Here is a 17,009-nt window from a genome sequence, read left to right on the forward strand (position 1 = left end):
ATAATTGTGGATATCCGTGCTTGCTCTGTATAAAATGAGAGGACACAATCCTGTTGTCATCAAGTCAGCTGCTAGCTACAATAGACACAGGTAAGAAATCTTTCATTATTTGCTCTCATAAATGTTCATGGGAAATCGCGTTTACACGTAATTACGACTAGATTTTTCTATCGTTAGACACCTTTGTTCTATTAATAACTGTGGGGTTTTAAAAAATTATACAATAAATTTACAAATGGTTTGTTGTTATTATCAAAATGATTCTTAAAATTAGTTGTGTAAATTAAAGAAAATTGGCTCTACAGAAGAAAGTGTAAAATTACGCAACGTCATTATGTATGTTTTGCGGCCTGTCAAATATTCTTTGTTTATAATCAAACATTGATTTAACGTATACTAACTTAAATTTACAAAATATCAATGACTTCTACAGAATACTAATAACACGAATTCTGGAAACTGCTATTTATAAAGTAATATCGTGTTGGAAAAGTATTTTTAAAATATAGAAAATTGATATAAAGTACACCCACATTTTAAAACAAAATACTTCGTGGGATTTGAATTAATAGTAAATTGTTCAATAATAAAGACTTACTTAACCATAGAACTTTTTTTTATAATATGCACCCACATTGCAATACTTCGAAAATTCCAAGATTTTCTATTAAAGGTATTCTAACAGATTCCTCGTCTGTGATTCCAAGCTGTTCTATTCAAGAAATTCTAATAAATACTTTGCACTGCTCGGAAATTGGACCCAAAATCCTGTTATTTAATAGCGCGATTATCTACAGTCAGCACTATCGACTAGCGAGCGCTTAACATTTGAAATTAATCTGATCAAGTTTCCATACAAAATTTGTCGATAGCTAACCGTTGGTCGATAGGAATAGGGAATCGCGCTACAGCTGTCACAAAATAGACATTCAGTTATCCGGCCATATGTATTATTTCCAGATATTACAAAAATGAACGCACTTCTGATTGCTGTGATCGCCTTCGCGGCTCCCTTCGCTTTGGGCTACGATGAGATCTACGACAAACTGGACGTGGACAAGATCCTCGCAGACGATGCGTTGTTCACGGCTTATATTAACTGCATGCTGGATAAAGGAGATTGCAGCGTGGAACATTCGGCTGATTTCAGAAGTAAGTACTGAACAAAATTATACTCTCAAAATTAAAAAAAAATCAGTGATAAGGTTTGAGACTTTGGTAATCATGTCGAGAAAAACACAGTAAGCTTGCAACGTCTATGATATAGAGGAAACTAAGCTTACTGACGATTTTTTAATTAATATTAAAGAACGGAAGTCACTTTGCTTGTGCGTTTCATTTTCACGGTAATATAACTGAACCAATATAGATAAAATTTTGAATATAAAATAAGTTAATGTAACCTATGATTGTGTAACCTAACCCTGTAAATATAACTCGGGAAACTATTTTTTTTTTGAGTACACTACCAAGTTGACACCAATATAATATGAAATCACCAAATATATGAACAGATACAGGTTCATTGCTGTTAAACTTTTTCAGAACTGCTGCCCGAGGTAATAGCAACATCCTGCGCCAAATGCTCACCCATCCAGAAGACAAACGTTAGAAAGACAGTCAGAGCCTTAAGCGAAAAGAGACCCGAAGACTTCAACCAGTTCCGCGCTAAGTACGATCCTAAGGGAGAATACGAGAAGGAATTCACCGCTTTCGTTCTCGCTTCTGACTAATTACCAAATTGATGATGTACCAAAAACATGACTGGCCATTTCATAACCATAATGGAACAAATGATTACTGTGTGGAGCATTACAATTAATAGTAAATTATATTTTGCAAAGTGAAATTCTCTTTTCTTTACTTGTTTTGTAACATAACCTTGCTAAAAAAAAGATTTATGCTAATGAAGAATTAAAGATTTGGTATGAAGATTGCTTAGGAAGTGTGAAGGAGCACTAAGAGACGATTATTGGAAATTCCTGTCCGAGGGGGTTGACCACGCGAGCTTAGCAGCGGGTGAAGCCACGGGCGAAAAGCTAGATCCTTATTATGTCCAATTAGCAACGAATAACATTAGCAATCTCACTGACAAACATCGTGTAAGCTCGGGATTAGTTATACAACGTTTTGTCTTTTTCACTCATATACAATTTCAAAATTGATAGAAAATGACAAAACACTGTATAACCAATAGAAGCTCACACGTCTTTTATTAGTAAGACAGTTAATGTAACAAAATATCGCGTGTACTGCGCATGAACTGCCATAATCAAGGATAGCAATCACATCACATTAATCAATGAATTATCTTTTCTATTATAATTACTGACTTAAGCATCTTGAGCTGTTCTCATTGATAACACAAGGACAATTGCGAGAATAATATTATTATGTTAAGCTAATACTCAGCAGTGGTTAGGATTTATTATTGTAGGCTGGTTTCACGTTTTCGGACACTCTAATAGTAAGAAAATTTTCATATCAGTACTGCGATTCTCTACCACTATCTACTACCAACAACCGGCTAGCTGTTGAAAAATTTTGCCTGATAGTCGGTTCAGCGCCTCTAGCGGGCGTCATAGAAACTATTTTTGCAGTACATTTAAAATACAAGTCTCTCTACTCGAAAGTACCGACTGTACAGAATCGCTCTACAGAATATAGCATGGAGTTAAAGCATATCCGAGCTATTATGATCAAGTTGACATAAAATATAGTTGAAAAAGTTCGCGTCAACGCTCCTAAAAATTAAGAAACAAGGCAAAGTGTCAAGGTTTAAAGAAAAGTTTAACATATTCAAAAAATATAGATTAAACCCTATGTAGCCAGTGACGTAAATATCGTGACATATGATGCGGAACGATTGCGTTGCCGAAGATTATGTGACGGGATTGCACAATCTATGAAGTTACGTCAGACTGCAGCGAAGTGCCGGAGTAGTGGCTCTCTGGCGCAACCCGCGCTACGACCGCCGCGCCGTCCGGCCCTGATTGACACCGAAACCTACATGCAACCAGTCCAATTGCTCACCTAGTCATTTCATCATTTTTTGATTATATGTCACTGATTTAATTGTGCGCATATCCTACATCGTCCTCCACAACCGGTACTGCAATTAAACGAACCCAACACACCGTAACGCAAGAACAAACAACAGGAATAATTTTCCATCAAATATTTTATTAAAATATCAGTCAACATTGTGATATTTCATAAATAACACAACAATTTGTCATCCGATTATTATCTAAAAGCCTACTCATAAATAAATCACAAAGATTACGATCCCGAGAAACACTGAGTTTGGAGATGTGAACAGATTGTATTTTAGGTAACGGGATCGCGTGCAAGTATTCCAACATTGATTCTTTCTGCAGTTGTGGCAAAACCCATACTTTACAACTAAGAGCTTACGACTAATGAATTAGTTCTAATTGTTCAGCCAATGTTTGGTGAATATTTAGCTGGAGCCCTGGATGAACTTGTCGAAGTTGTCGCGGTGCTTGCCGCTGGGGTCGTTCTTCTTGACGAGGTCTTCCCATTCCTTGGGGTGCTTCGCTTGGATAGCCTTGATCACCTTCCTGATGTTGCCCTTCTGTTTTTCAGTGCATTTGGCGCAGGTGGTTTCAATGGCTTCGGGTAGGGTCTCTGTAAATAAAAATAAAATGTTATAACAGGACGTTCATATGAAAAGGTGTTCTACAAGGACTACTTCTTGGTCCCAATTTCAACAGAATTAAGCAATTAGTAACAAAAATGTTAACTCACGCTAATATAACACATAAATGTATGTATATTATTACAAAATATTTAACATATAGTAATAACTAAATAATTATATGAATAGTGCAGCTGCAAAGGAAAATCATATGAAGGATATGTTAATTGCTGCATCAACACATGCATCGGCTACGATTGGCTCAGTATGTTTTCCTTCTTGCAAGCCTTGACCTCGACCTCGTTTGTGCAAACACATTCGAGTGGTGCTGGGTTAATCCTGAGTTACGTAAATATGTAAGTGCTACAACGTGCCTAGTGTCAACATTCAAAATTAACTTGGCCTCTTCACGTAACACTCGGTGATTTTATGAAGACCTTGAACTGCATATTTTTATTTACTTTGATACTACGTATACTTCAAGTTTCTTCTAGAGCTTTAGTCAATTTTAATTCGGTTAAAGCGGTTACAAAAAGTGGTTATGATATATATTTTTTTGTAAGGATTGATACAAGCACTTACTTTTGAAGTCAGATCCTTCGGGGGTGCACCTTCCCTTCTCAAGGAAGCAGTTTATGTACGCCTTAAGAAGTCTGTCGTTGGAAATCAAAGTTTCCACATCGAAGTTATCATATTTAGCGTTGTATTTATCAGCTGCAAGCGCCGCTACAATCACACACGACAACACAACCAGGACCCTCATTTTGTATATCGAATTCTGTAAAGAGCAACTCAATTTAATTCCTCTCTTCCGATTAATCAACTTCGCTCGATCACAATGGAACAAAGAGTGTCGTTTGTCCCGAATGCTAAGCGATCAAATCTGTTTAGCAAACTGTTTCCATGGACATTGGACAAACATAAAACGTGTGCAGAATCTTAATTCAATTTTATTCGTCACAAGTCTCACGAATTAGATGCATAAATCTAAAACATTACATTTGATGATCTAAGTTGAATATTAAACACAATAAATTGAATAATGGAATAGAGTGGAAACGCACGGAATTTTAATACAATTTCTTTGCGCTACAGTGGAGACTTTATATCACACGGATTATTCACAGTATCGGTATCACAAGTCACAAATTAATTTGTCACTGATTACTGCGTGCAGTTCATTCACCCACCTTTTACTCTCTATAATCGACCTAAAGAACTAGCGGTGGCAGAAAGCGACAGTGGTTTATATTGACGACGGTATACCCACTACCTTTGTTGGCACATGGGTCAACACTTGCGTACTCGAGACAAACCAATTTAAACCTTTTACGAGAACAAATAAGAGTTTATATTAATCTGTTACAATGTTTCGGTAAAACCCTCCCTGTATTGTTAGCGAAATATACGTGACAGCAACTTGTGGTTATAAACAAATACTCATATTGTCGATTGCTGCATGATACCGGGAATATTGAGCAATCTCAAATTGAACAGGTCTTGAACGAGGAAAATAATAAAAACGTTTCGCCAAAAACACGGGGATCATGTTTTATTAATTGACTATGATTTCTAGTGCGTGTTGAACTAATGCAGTAATGTTTTGTGCATAAAATAGGCTAGTGTAGTTTATATCAATCTTGATTTTTTTACTCAAGCAGAGAAGCTGTCAAAGACAGGTGTCAAAACATTTGAAACCTCACAACAAATCCTATATAAATACTGTTTACACCAACTAATCTATAAAATTCATTAATAAATAAGCTGACTACAGCTGGAAATGGATCGTAAACTATGTAACATCAACCTGGGTAACCTGGGTAAGGTTTATTTTCGTTTTGCAAAATTTTAATTGTTTTGGTTTCCTATGAAAAAATAATCGAAACTAGTTCAAATTCCCACTGTCAATGTTACCCAAATGATTCAAAGTTACCCAAATTAACCTTGCTGCGTTAACCTATTAAATTAGAGTCTTTGGTTAAGTTTTAAGGATTTCTTTTTTATATAACTATGCGTAATAATGCAACACTCTTGATATGATTATGCGCAATTATTGTAATATTACAATTGGGAAATTATTGAGCAACACAATTATGTCTTTAAACAATAACAAATGGTGTTATACTCTGCGAAATTATTTCATTATAAATTAGTACATCACATTTAAGTAGTGTTATGCATTCCTATTATGTAATTGAAAACATAACGCGACACGCGACAGTCAGTTTTATGACATCCCATAATCATCATGGTTGATGGCATACAAGTTACGGAATAAGTAGGAAAAGAAAAAGTAGCAAGATTCAATTATAGGCATAACACATAGACTAGACAATTCAGTTGATTCCTTTTGCCCAAAATACTAACAGAAAATGCTTTGCCACTTATAAATAGTGTACAAGCTTGATAAATACTGATTTTACTACGCTAAGTCAGTAGGCCCGTGAAATATTAGGTCGGGGAAAAAGTCTTTTCGCATTATAGTATGTATGAACTTGTAATAAAAATCTTTGGATTCAAGAATCACAAATGAGTACACGGTTCATTAGGTTTATTTCAGTGAGCTCGTGAGGTACCCAAATATCGAGCTTTTTTGTATAGAGAAAAGATTTTATTACAAGTTCATACATACTATAATGCGAAAAGACTTTTTCCCCGACCTAATATAAAGTAATGGGCCGTACCATGACACCCTAAAGCAGCTATTTTTAGGATAAGAATGGACGAATCATTAGAGAAGAGTGCCTTGAAAGACTTCCTATTACACCTAATCATATAACATTACATTATAGCATACAAATTTTCTTCAAATAGGATGTAACATTGTTACGCGTTTCTTTGAATCATCATCAATCGTGCGCTTTATCTACATCTTAACAATATAATTACTGATGAATCAATTTGCTTAGCCATCAAAAAGACTTTGTTGGTTTAAAGACAATACTTGAATACAAAGAAGAACATTTGTCATCAAGTAAATATTAGAGGCACATCATAAGTTCCTTGTGCCAATGATTCACGTATTAACTTGAGTATTCAATGTAAATTATAGGTGTGCCTGTGTAATCGTGCGAGTAAGTACTATAGGGAAAATAAGGTCCATATTCACAAGCACTGCGTTAAAATTATAAGATTTTAATACAAATTCCTTAAAATTTTTAGCTAATAGGTTTTCCAACACCTAAATGTTGTGATATTCGGATGGTTTAAGCTGCGCCTCCCACGCAAGTGGTCGAAGATTTGTAACCGAGGCAACACACCAATGACTTTTCGGAGTTGTGTATTAGAAATAATTATCACTTGTTCCAACGGTGTAGGAAAACATTGTGATGCAACCTTGCATGCCTGAGAGTACTTAAGTACAGTTCTTGAAGATATTGTGCTTGCAATGTCCCAAACCCGCACTTGGCCAGCGTGGTGGACTCAAGATCTAGCCCCTCCCTCATGACGGTAGGATACCCTTGCCCAGGAGCGGGACATTAATAGGTTACATTTATTTATTCATAACGTTTGTATTATTATTTTGTTTAAGGCATCTTGAAAACACGTTTCGTTAGTAGTGTCTCACCGTTTATCAATAACAGAAAGAAAGCTCTTCATAATCACCTACACTATAGTTATCGTGTCAAGTAAGGTTAGGGAAACATCTGTCGAAATCTTATTTGAAGGTAGTAAAGCAGCCATGCGTCAAAAAAGATAATTATAGTGATGTTTTCCTTGCCCTATCGATACGGAAATTTACCAATTACGCGCTCATCTCAAGGTACTTTTGTTCGCCGAAATATAATTTAAAGCTGCTTGACATTTCCTTTTATGTAATCAGGTTAAATCCCATTTCTAGATTAATTTGTCCTTCTTGCGACAACCGACACGCACCATAGTTGTCTTCTTCCAGATGTTAAAACGCATACACAATTAAACATCCCGATTCGTACTAATTTTCCTCAGTATATATTCTTATACTGAAATTGGCGTATTACATATTATTAACAATTCTTTCATGCAAGCAAAACTAAAAGCTTAATGCGGTATATAGCCATAAGGTCCAGCCAGCGGCCATAAGTGACAACAACCTGAAATCAATAGAATCATCGGGCCACCTATTTACTGATTGCAGACAGTTAACGGCTGGAAACTTTGTGAGCATTATAAATCTAATATTCGAACAGCAGTTTTAGTTTTACTAAAATTGAATTATATACCTAGATACTAAGCAAAAAATATGTACTTATGTATGTTCTCAGAATTGTTTAGCGGTTACAACATGCAGTAATATTTTGATTTACGATTGAGATAAATTCATTTTTGTGAACTGAATTTATATTTGAAGCTACACATTGTACCTAATTACTTTTCACAGTGTTGTGTGAATAGATATTATTGTATTATTATAATGATAATTTTGGCGTGTGAAAACTAATTCTCTCTTAGGCATCTAGTCAATAATTATTTCTCAATAGTAAAGTTACCCTTCAATGTTCATCGCTCAACACTTATTTGGATAATCACGACCTTATTTCTGCGTTTGCGTCCAGAGTGATAATCTTAAAACTGAGTCGGCTATCAAGTGACCATTAAGATTTTTTTAAGAATCTTATTAAAATTGTTTTAGAGTCAAATCGTATATTACACGGCTATTATGTTTGATGTAAAGTCGAAAATACGAAATGACGCAGCAATCTTTCTTAATCCATCGAAAATTAAACAATCCTTAGGTATGTGAAAACATCCTAACTTTATCCTAAGATAAATAGTGATGAAACTTAATAAACGTGACGCAGAAGCTAGCATATTGCGCAACAAGAACTTTAAACACTTACTTCACAATATAACACTTAGACGATGTGGTTTATTCAAGCGTTGCTTATAGCCTTCTCGAAAGCCTCGTAGTATTTGTTCTTGGGGTCAAGCTTAGCCATCAACTCCTCGTAGCTCTCGGGGAAGAAGCGCCTGAAAGCGAAGAAGGCTTTCCTTGCCAGCCTCCTTTGAGACGGCGAACACCTCTTGCAAGCCGTCGCTACTACTTCCGGTAAAAGTTCTGGAATAATTTTGTGGAATAAGAATTAAAACCATTTGTTCCTAATACTTTTTAGGCGGGGATTTAAGATAGATCTGTGAAGATGTTAGATATTTTTGTGGATTCAGACTGAAAACAGAAATGTTCTAGAATATTTTTATGGAAATCTGTAAAAAGCAATAATTAGCGTTTTACTTAAATTCTGATCTATCTCTTTTCTCACAGCAGAATCTGCTAATGAATCTTAAGAAACCATGCTTACAGACACTTGCAATCAATTTAATAATTAGGCTACATTTATTATTCTGTCTCGGTAAGAGCAAGGGCGATTCTCTACAAACTGTACTATTGAATATGGAAAATTTGAGATTCAAAATGTGCTGGAAAAATAGTACATACGGCGCCCTCTAGAGGCGTTGATTAGATTTTCATACATTATTTTTCGATAGCTTGCTATCTATTATCTATAGTCGATAATGATAGAGAGTTGCGCTACAGATATGTACTGAATATTGTAACCGCAGGAGGTATTTTGTTTACACTACCTAGCCTCATCCATCACGTTTTATTTGTCAAAATAGAAGAAATAAAATAAATGCATCCAACAAATTAGATACGATTCGCATAAAAAGTATGACTTTACAAAATGATACGAACAGCAAAAAGTCAACGGAATCATGTAACCGTAAAGTCCTAATTACCATTTATAATTGCCGAATCATGTAGTTTTAACAAAATGATGAACTATTCTTCAATGTTGAGGTATATGTTTTACAGAATAAATGTTTTTTCGTGGCGTATAAAATGGTTTTTAGCATAATTTCAATAATTTATGCTTTAGGCTAAACGACAAGGATAAAAATAGATTTTATTTTTTGAAACAATTTTAAATTAAAACAGTATATTTTCGTAATTTCTAGGAATAATTAACATTCGGGTGTAGAGGCAGAAATGGATTTTATAACATGTCATATCATAGGAGTAAAACTGGAGTTAAATGTCATGTTAATTGCAAAATACGTACTAACACACCTAAAAATATGCGTTTATACTTAATTAACGGAATCAATTTTTCGGAATAAATGACATTTATTCCTACGGTTTAAAAGTTATAAAATCCTAAAGCGTTAGTACAAGTTGTTCAGTGTCAACCTTTATAGAACATCTATGTGTGATGTCGGTCACGGTGACAAATTCTATTGATCGTAATAAAGTTTCATCATGTAAAAGTAAGTAATTGATGATAGAGTTACAACACAAATGAATTAAAAGAGAAACTTATTTGATTGGACAGTTTAATCCTTTGTAGAATACAATGTAGTGTCTACGAGCAAGACTGGTGTATGTCTTTTTATTAGCACTTAGTTCACGGCTTTAACTTAGTTTACTTAATCGATTATATAATTTTTGATGATTATTATATTATCTAAAAGTATTTCATTATAACAAAGTCTTTTGGTTTAGAATATGGCCGTCTTTATTTATCTTCACCGGTTAATTTGCACAGATTTTGCCTAACGTATTAGATAATTCTTCAAATCGGCTCAGGGAAATCACTTTCTTCTATAATGAAACCAAATTACTCATTACCGAATCACTTATTAGTAGATAAACAAGTACTTACGTCTGAACACTCTTCCAATAGGCGTGCACGGTCCTTTCGCTAGAAAACAATCCAAATATTTCTTCAACAACCTCCGATTTTGTATCAAATTATCGATATCGTAATAATCGTATCTTCTATCGTAATACTTTTCCTGTGCAATCACCGCCGCAATAAAAAAACATACTAATAATATGGAACATTTAAAATTGCATTTATTTAATCCGACCATTACTGCAGAATATTTAAATATGGAGTCGATGTAATGAGTGTTATGAAATTGGTGTTATGTCCACAGTAAATGACGTGCACATCTCAAATGCTTTGTATATAAGACCCCAGCATATAGCGACCTTCATCATAAACAATATTTATAAGGAAGAGACCAACAAAAACTTAAGTGCTTTATTAAATATTCGGAACATCGTTGGTAATTATGGTCGTAATTATCTAATATATAGGTATTTGTGCGATGGTGGTACTGATATCCCAGACAATGTGTTTCTAGTTGAAAAAACTATAGTTTAGCGCCGAAATAAAACGATATATCAATTACATTGTTTTACTGACGATGGTTCTGGCACGTTTCTATATTCTTTTTTGTTCTCGAATAGACGACTTCTTCATTAAGAACTTTAACAAACCTTAACAACAGACACAATTAAAAACCAGACCTTAAACTACTATGTATTAGTCAAAGACACGCGACTCCATTTTACAGTAGTAGTGGTATTTGTACCTTATCCTGGTGGTCACCTTTAAAAAAGTCTTCCGGGAGATGAATCTTTTATGACATTTTATCGTAGTATAGAGCATATTTACATATTTATCCTTTAACAAAATAAATGCAGGTAAACTTTGCCTTACATCCTAATCTAATCCTAATATTGTTTTTGTGTTAAGTACTATTTCTTCTCCTTGAGATTGATGACTACAAAGTCATTATCTCCTTAGACTGTATTGGAACATACCATTAATCATTTCAAGGAATAATCGTGATGTTCTCGAACCTTCTAATGGGTAGAGACTATTGGGATATATTGTAGTGATCGCGATTTTAAGGATATTATCCTGCATCATTGAATGTTTCATATTTTCTATTTACAGTAACAAATTGATAATCGAAACCCTTATCAGTTTCTGATTGCTCTTGATTCTTGAGGGCAGTTCATCATTGGTATAGAGATCCTTCTCAATAGTTCGTTGTCACTGGCATTCTTCTTGAAATATTATATTCTATCCTCCAGATCATAACACTATCTGAGAACCATAATTATCAAACATAAAAGAAAACTTAACAATGTCATAACCAAACGCAATGATTACTTCACATTAACGTTTAAACGCTTGTCCATTACCGAATATTTGGCGCTACCGAATAAATAAAGTGCCGTTCAAAATGCCTCGCAAACCGAGGATAAGTCAACACAGTTAGTAGCTGTTGACCATGTAAATGAGCTTGTCGAATTTTGCTCTTTAAATCTTAAATATTTGGTCACTCACAAGTCGATACTACATATTTTTCTGCATAGTTTTTACTACGAGAACATTCTTCATACTAAAAATATATTTGTACTTTAAAAACAAGACTATGATATAAATGATAAATAAATAATATATCGTGCATATATAATATCATGCCCCTTTTCCATACGGGTAGAATAAGGAAAGTTTGTATATTCCTACCCTTGCTTTATTCTAATCCATTTAATTTGCCAGACAGGACCAAAAAATAAACCATATGTGTAAAAACAGAAAGACAGATCCGGATGAACAAGTTACACCTAAAGCCGTCGGAAGTATTTTTTATCAATTAAAAAAGACTAATTATGTTGGTCTCGTATCATAAAAGCTGGTAAAAACAAGTGTAACTAATTAACATCACGTGAATGATCTACTAATTAATTATGTAACTCCAAGCAATGTTTTCGTATTACAAAAATGTTTCGTGTTGTATACAATTAAGTTAAATCGTTAAGACCTCTCCTAAGTAAAAAGGGTAATATTTCAGCTTTTCTGTTAAAATGCAATAATTGAGAGAACGACGGCGACGCTGCGATGTTATGTGTACAGAATCTAGGTTTAAGATTGAACATTACTACTAGAACTACAAAAACTGCAGTGAATTTATCAATCCTTTTTACTTGCTCTAGTGCAACATAAAAATTTGGTTCAAATAGGTTCGACAGTAACAATCGTACGATTCATGTATACTGTAGCTTTATGTGATTACACAAAGTCGATCTATCGTCAATGAACTGTATGAGTTCAATGTTCTAAATAACTCAACTGTTAAATATTCTAGAGAAACAGTTTAACAGTTCAGTCTAAAAGGAAAGGGGCATTACTGACAACTCCCGCACTAAGAATTGCTCTTGTGTCGCGGGGACTTTTATAAACATATAAACAACGGACACAAAGCACAACCAGACCCGCTCCGTGTGGGAATCGAACCCACGATCTCCCGACACAGTGATATCGGCGTGAGGCAGTCAAAGTATATTGGTATCACGTGTCTTTTGCCTATTTTGTTTTTAAGAAACATACGGTATTAACAAACAATAAAATATCAAAAAGCAACTTTATTATGACTGAGCAACAGCGGCTTCAAGAGCGGCGAAGTGCTTTCCTTGAGGGTCGTACTTCTTCTTGAAGGCTTCATAATCTCCGGGCACCTTGGTCTTCAGTCCTTCCAGGAATTTGTGGTAGATGTGTTTCTGTGCGTCTGTACATTTAGCGCAAGCCGTCTCTGTAGCCTCGGGGATGTCCTCTGAAAAATGAAGAAGTGAATTTGTGTATCAGAGAAAAGTACGTTACTTATTATCATTATCATGATCATCATTGGCCTGTAGGCCTGTATCTATGAATTGCAGATGATTCAGGTGTATATTTTTACCCATAAACTATCATGAAACGTATCACTTTATTTTTTTGTTGTTTATAAAACACTTTATGTTTTTTTCACACCTAATTTGATAGTTGACGCGCACGATCTGAAAGTCTAATAATTGCCCAATAAACCGGGAAATCCCAAAGTAAAGGTAATCCCGTGGCAAGGTACATCATAGTAATCCATGATTTGATACTTCTACTAGTTTTACTACTTTATCAACAGGTTTTGTTCACGTGTAAATCTGACACTTTAAAAAAAATGATTTTTATTATGACAAGTTCTAGATGGATCTTGTCATATGGGATTTGCTAAACCTTTAATATACATACAGAAATATGGACGATAGTGCCTCAAACATAAGTGTCGCAAGTAGGTACTTCATTCTTGTAACTAATTCATCTTCCAGAATCTATCTATTGCAAAGCAAACAAGAGGTATTTAAAAACGAGATCAAAAGTCTATCTCTTTATGCAACTTTATCGACTGGAGGTCAAATGCTAAGTTTATTCTTTTATTTACATAATATTATTGTACACACGTTCGTTGAACTTCAACACATTCTTATTTATCGGTGAAAGAGTTTATCGTGTAGGCTATCGTTTATAGTCTCTTAACAGTTTAATATGCATGATGCAAAGATTTTAATACTTTTTATTTGAGGTTGAATGTTATATAATAAACCTTCTCTTTAGTTTGGCTGTAAATTTGTTTGTGGTCGGATAAATGCATCAAAAAGTACAATTATAAATCTCTCTATGTACCCATTCAAGTTATGAAATTGATATTAATTTATACTATTCACATTTACATAGATAATATGGGGTCTAAAGCCTTGTTATTATTGCTAGCAGCTACAATATCGCAGAACACGAAAGAATATTTTTGCCTGTTTCTAGACTAGCGATAGGGTGTAGACAGATAGAGCCAGGGTATACACATAAGGCGAGCGTATATTTATTTACCATTAGAGCTACTTTTTACCCCCTCATAACTCAAATACTGTTTAACATTGTTAACTTTTATCAATTCAAGACAAGAACTGCACATAGTTTATTTTATTGTAAGTACCTATACATGATTTGACTTTCGTAAAAGGTGGCGTTTACCATATTCTTTAACTATCGTTAGTTACTTTTATCATTGATTAACACATATCGGTTCGCAGAGGTGCCCACGCAAAAATCAATAAACAAACCAATCCAAGAATAGGTGTTTATTAATATCTCAACACTTTGACGTCATGTTTTATAGCTGTAGTTGAAGACCACCGTCGTTTGATTGTTGGAATATTCCATATCTGAAAAAAAAACTATACCTACCTCAACAGTTATTTTGATAAATATCTATATTGTTAATTGGACTCCAGAATCATCGTTTAATTAACAATGATTGTTGTACTGTGTATAAACAATAAACATGCTTGTAGCACCAAATTTGCCCATTTTATGGGAACAAAATAACAACCATAAAGTCAAGTTATCTATAAGTACGTAAAACAATTTTTTATTTTAGTTTTGAAAATAATTGTTATTATACAATAGTGATGTTACATTATATTGTTTTTTATTCTTATCAAATACTAAAGCCGTTTTATGGTTTATTTATAAAGTTGAAAAATGCCTCTGATGAAAACTATGGAAATCCTGTGTCAGAATCTGTAAGTAGGTATAATAGTAACCTTCATTTAAGAGCAACGAATGGATCATATCACTAACTTCTTATGTATATTGTGATATCTACTCAGCTATAAAATAATTATACATTGTACCCACCTGAGAGAAGGCTGTGTTTAGGCTACATAATAATTATGCGTATTTTCCCTATCACGGCCTTGGAACTTAGATACAACTTACGAGTACGTGCTAATTAAGGTTATTGACACTATCTATACAAAAAATTATATGATTGGTAATATATGCCAATACGTTCATAACCTCTATAAATACTTATTTAGCTTTCTGTTAATACCAGAGTAACGGTTGTTAATCAACCCTTTTAGGATTAAATATAAGAAATACCATGTCTTATTTGTAACATTATCAATTTCTGAAACAAAATATCTATACCCAAGATCATGTATCGCTGCAATAATCCATTTCTTGAAAACTACAATTTCTATTTCCTCTATAAAGAACGATCGAGAACATTTTAAGACCGCTTACAAATCTATGAGCTTAAGTTTTTTAAATCACGCCTGATAAAAAATACGATTGCGAATGTGTAATACGATTGCGAAGTTTTAAATATAAGTAGAACATAATGCTTACTTTTGAAATCGGCAGAAACTGGATCACAGGCTACTGTGTCCAAGAAGCAACCGGAGAAGCCCTTCAGAGTCGCATCATCAGCCACCACAGCATCGATGTCCAAGTTATCATTCTCCGTACTATAAGTCTCTGAGTTGACAGCCGTTAGAGCGAGCAAAAACGACAACGCGTACAAGAACTTCATCTTGGTCTGAAAACAATAATTATTTTAATAAATATAAAACGAAATGTAGTATTTTTCTAGCGCGTACAGACGAATAATAAAAATATTTTGAACATAACATAAATATATAAATGAGAATGTTTAAGGTTATCTACTGAGATTGACAATCTCTGCATTGTTTGTGCTCACTTAATTCACCTTGGAATATATTAATTAGCCTGCCGAGTAGCGTTTGAGGCAGCCTCGTAAAAAACTAAGCTTTGGACTGTATATGCAGCAAAACGGAACAACTTTTTAAAAATAAACATGTGCCTCAAGTTTAAAAGGTAGAGTCAAATTTGTTATCAAAAAAATATTGTAATGAGACACTGCAGTCGGGTGCATAACAGATGAATATCTTAAGGTTATAAAGTAGCAATATTTCAATGCAAAAACTCACCTACTTTTAGATGAAAGATCACGACGTCAAGTGATGCTTGCTGCAAGCGTCCAGTCCTTTTATACTTTGTATTCCTGTTGTCAAAGTGTACCTATATCTTAGCCCGTGTTGATAAAAAATGTTTAATTTAATACGTACCTAACAGAATACTTGTATAATTATTTAAAACTAGCTTTTGCCCGCGGTTCCGTCCGCATGGACTATAGTTAAATGGCTTATTACCCGCAACGATCATGTAGATTTTCTGGGAATAGAACTACCGCGTATCCGTTTTTGAGTCTCAATCTTTGTTCATAAATTCATCAAAATCGATTCAGTAGTTTAGGCGTTAAAGTGAGACGCAAACCGACAGATTCACAATTGAATTTGTAATATTAGTAGAGATAGTAAGGGAGTAGAGATTACACCGGACTGTCTGTTTGTCAATTTTATCAAACCTTCGCCTAAGGCTGCCTGTCCACCGAAGCGGAGCAAGGCTGCGGTGCGGAGAAACGGAGAAATATTAACCAATCGGAGAGAACCACTCACGAGGAGAGGAGATTTTGTGCACTCTTATTGGTTAGTATTCATCCGTTTCTCCGCACCGCAGCCTCGCTCCGCTTCGGTGGACAGGCAGCCTAAGTTTTATCTCTTTAATGTTTATTAAACCATTAATAGAATCTTTGGACTCATTATACTCATTCATTAGGACCTCTTCAAAGTATTACATCATAATATGTAATGCCTGTTAATTTGACTATATGACGGAAAGCATAAAAGACTTGCTCATAACAAAATACTTTTACTGATCTAGGCTAGTGTTTTGTGTGGCTTCGCTGTTCGTTTGTTTCTTATCCGAATTCAATCCGTTATTCGTCTGTCGAACTATGGTACAAGAACATAAGGGATGCTTATCCGATACTGTCTACTTCTTGTTAAAATAAAATTTGAGATGGTCATAAACAAAATGCCTTCAATAATAAAATT

General features: G+C 34.4%; 3 protein-coding genes across 7 annotated transcripts; 1 reads left to right on the plus strand and 2 right to left on the minus strand.

The window, feature by feature from the left end:
- Positions 1–1,849, plus strand: LOC142980300 (ejaculatory bulb-specific protein 3-like). 2 transcript variants are annotated; one of them, XM_076125675.1, is made up of 3 exons: positions 1–90; positions 961–1,152; positions 1,546–1,849. In XM_076125675.1, the coding sequence occupies exons 2-3, from the start codon at positions 972–974 to the stop codon at positions 1,731–1,733; spliced, it is 369 nt and encodes a 122-aa protein (XP_075981790.1). In that variant the 5' UTR covers positions 1–90; positions 961–971; the 3' UTR covers positions 1,734–1,849. The 2 variants fall into 2 exon arrangements, with proteins under 2 accessions (XP_075981790.1, XP_075981791.1); XM_076125676.1 differs by lacking the exon at positions 1–90 and adding an exon at positions 214–238.
- Positions 1,850–3,163: 1,314 nt separating this feature from the next.
- LOC142980293 (ejaculatory bulb-specific protein 3-like) lies at positions 3,164–10,617 on the minus strand. Of its 3 annotated transcripts, none has more exons than XM_076125666.1 (3): positions 4,852–4,998; positions 4,244–4,439; positions 3,164–3,651 (listed from the first exon to the last, which is right to left on the minus strand). In XM_076125666.1, the coding sequence occupies exons 2-3, from the start codon at positions 4,422–4,424 to the stop codon at positions 3,464–3,466; spliced, it is 369 nt and encodes a 122-aa protein (XP_075981781.1). In that variant the 5' UTR covers positions 4,425–4,439; positions 4,852–4,998; the 3' UTR covers positions 3,164–3,463. The 3 variants fall into 3 exon arrangements, with proteins under 3 accessions (XP_075981781.1, XP_075981782.1, XP_075981780.1); XM_076125667.1 differs by having other exon boundaries at positions 4,726–4,866; XM_076125665.1 differs by lacking the exons at positions 3,164–3,651; positions 4,852–4,998 and adding exons at positions 8,482–8,699; positions 10,303–10,617 and having other exon boundaries at positions 4,300–4,439.
- A 2,231-nt stretch (positions 10,618–12,848) lies between these two features.
- On the minus strand, positions 12,849–16,180 carry LOC142980299 (ejaculatory bulb-specific protein 3-like). 2 transcript variants are annotated; one of them, XM_076125672.1, is made up of 3 exons: positions 16,044–16,180; positions 15,442–15,631; positions 12,849–13,051 (listed from the first exon to the last, which is right to left on the minus strand). In XM_076125672.1, the coding sequence occupies exons 2-3, from the start codon at positions 15,623–15,625 to the stop codon at positions 12,867–12,869; spliced, it is 369 nt and encodes a 122-aa protein (XP_075981787.1). In that variant the 5' UTR covers positions 15,626–15,631; positions 16,044–16,180; the 3' UTR covers positions 12,849–12,866. The 2 variants fall into 2 exon arrangements, with proteins under 2 accessions (XP_075981787.1, XP_075981788.1); XM_076125673.1 differs by having other exon boundaries at positions 16,048–16,145.
- Between the last annotated feature and the right edge of the window lie 829 nt (positions 16,181–17,009).

This window comes from Anticarsia gemmatalis, chromosome 17 (genome assembly GCF_050436995.1).
Source record: "Anticarsia gemmatalis isolate Benzon Research Colony breed Stoneville strain chromosome 17, ilAntGemm2 primary, whole genome shotgun sequence".
Lineage (NCBI taxonomy): Eukaryota > Metazoa > Arthropoda > Insecta > Lepidoptera > Erebidae > Anticarsia > Anticarsia gemmatalis.

What these genes read in the sequence shown, in the direction of transcription:
- LOC142980300 (XM_076125675.1), top strand. Translation starts at nt 972, where the DNA reads ATGAACGCACTTCTGATTGCTGTGATCGCCTTCGCGGCTCCCTTCGCT. An exon ending in ACATTCGGCTGATTTCAGAA is followed by an intron (nt 1,153 to 1,545) that starts GTAAGTACTGAA and finishes AAACTTTTTCAG; the next exon opens with AACTGCTGCCCGAGGTAATA.
- LOC142980293 (XM_076125665.1), bottom strand. Translation starts at nt 10,513, where the DNA reads ATGGTCGGATTAAATAAATGCAATTTTAAATGTTCCATATTATTAGTA. An exon ending in TATTGGAAGAGTGTTCAGAC is followed by an intron (nt 8,700 to 10,302) that starts GTAAGTACTTGT and finishes AAATTATTCCAG; the next exon opens with AACTTTTACCGGAAGTAGTA.
- LOC142980299 (XM_076125672.1), bottom strand. Translation starts at nt 15,625, where the DNA reads ATGAAGTTCTTGTACGCGTTGTCGTTTTTGCTCGCTCTAACGGCTGTC. An exon ending in AGTTTCTGCCGATTTCAAAA is followed by an intron (nt 13,052 to 15,441) that starts GTAAGCATTATG and finishes TTCATTTTTCAG; the next exon opens with AGGACATCCCCGAGGCTACA.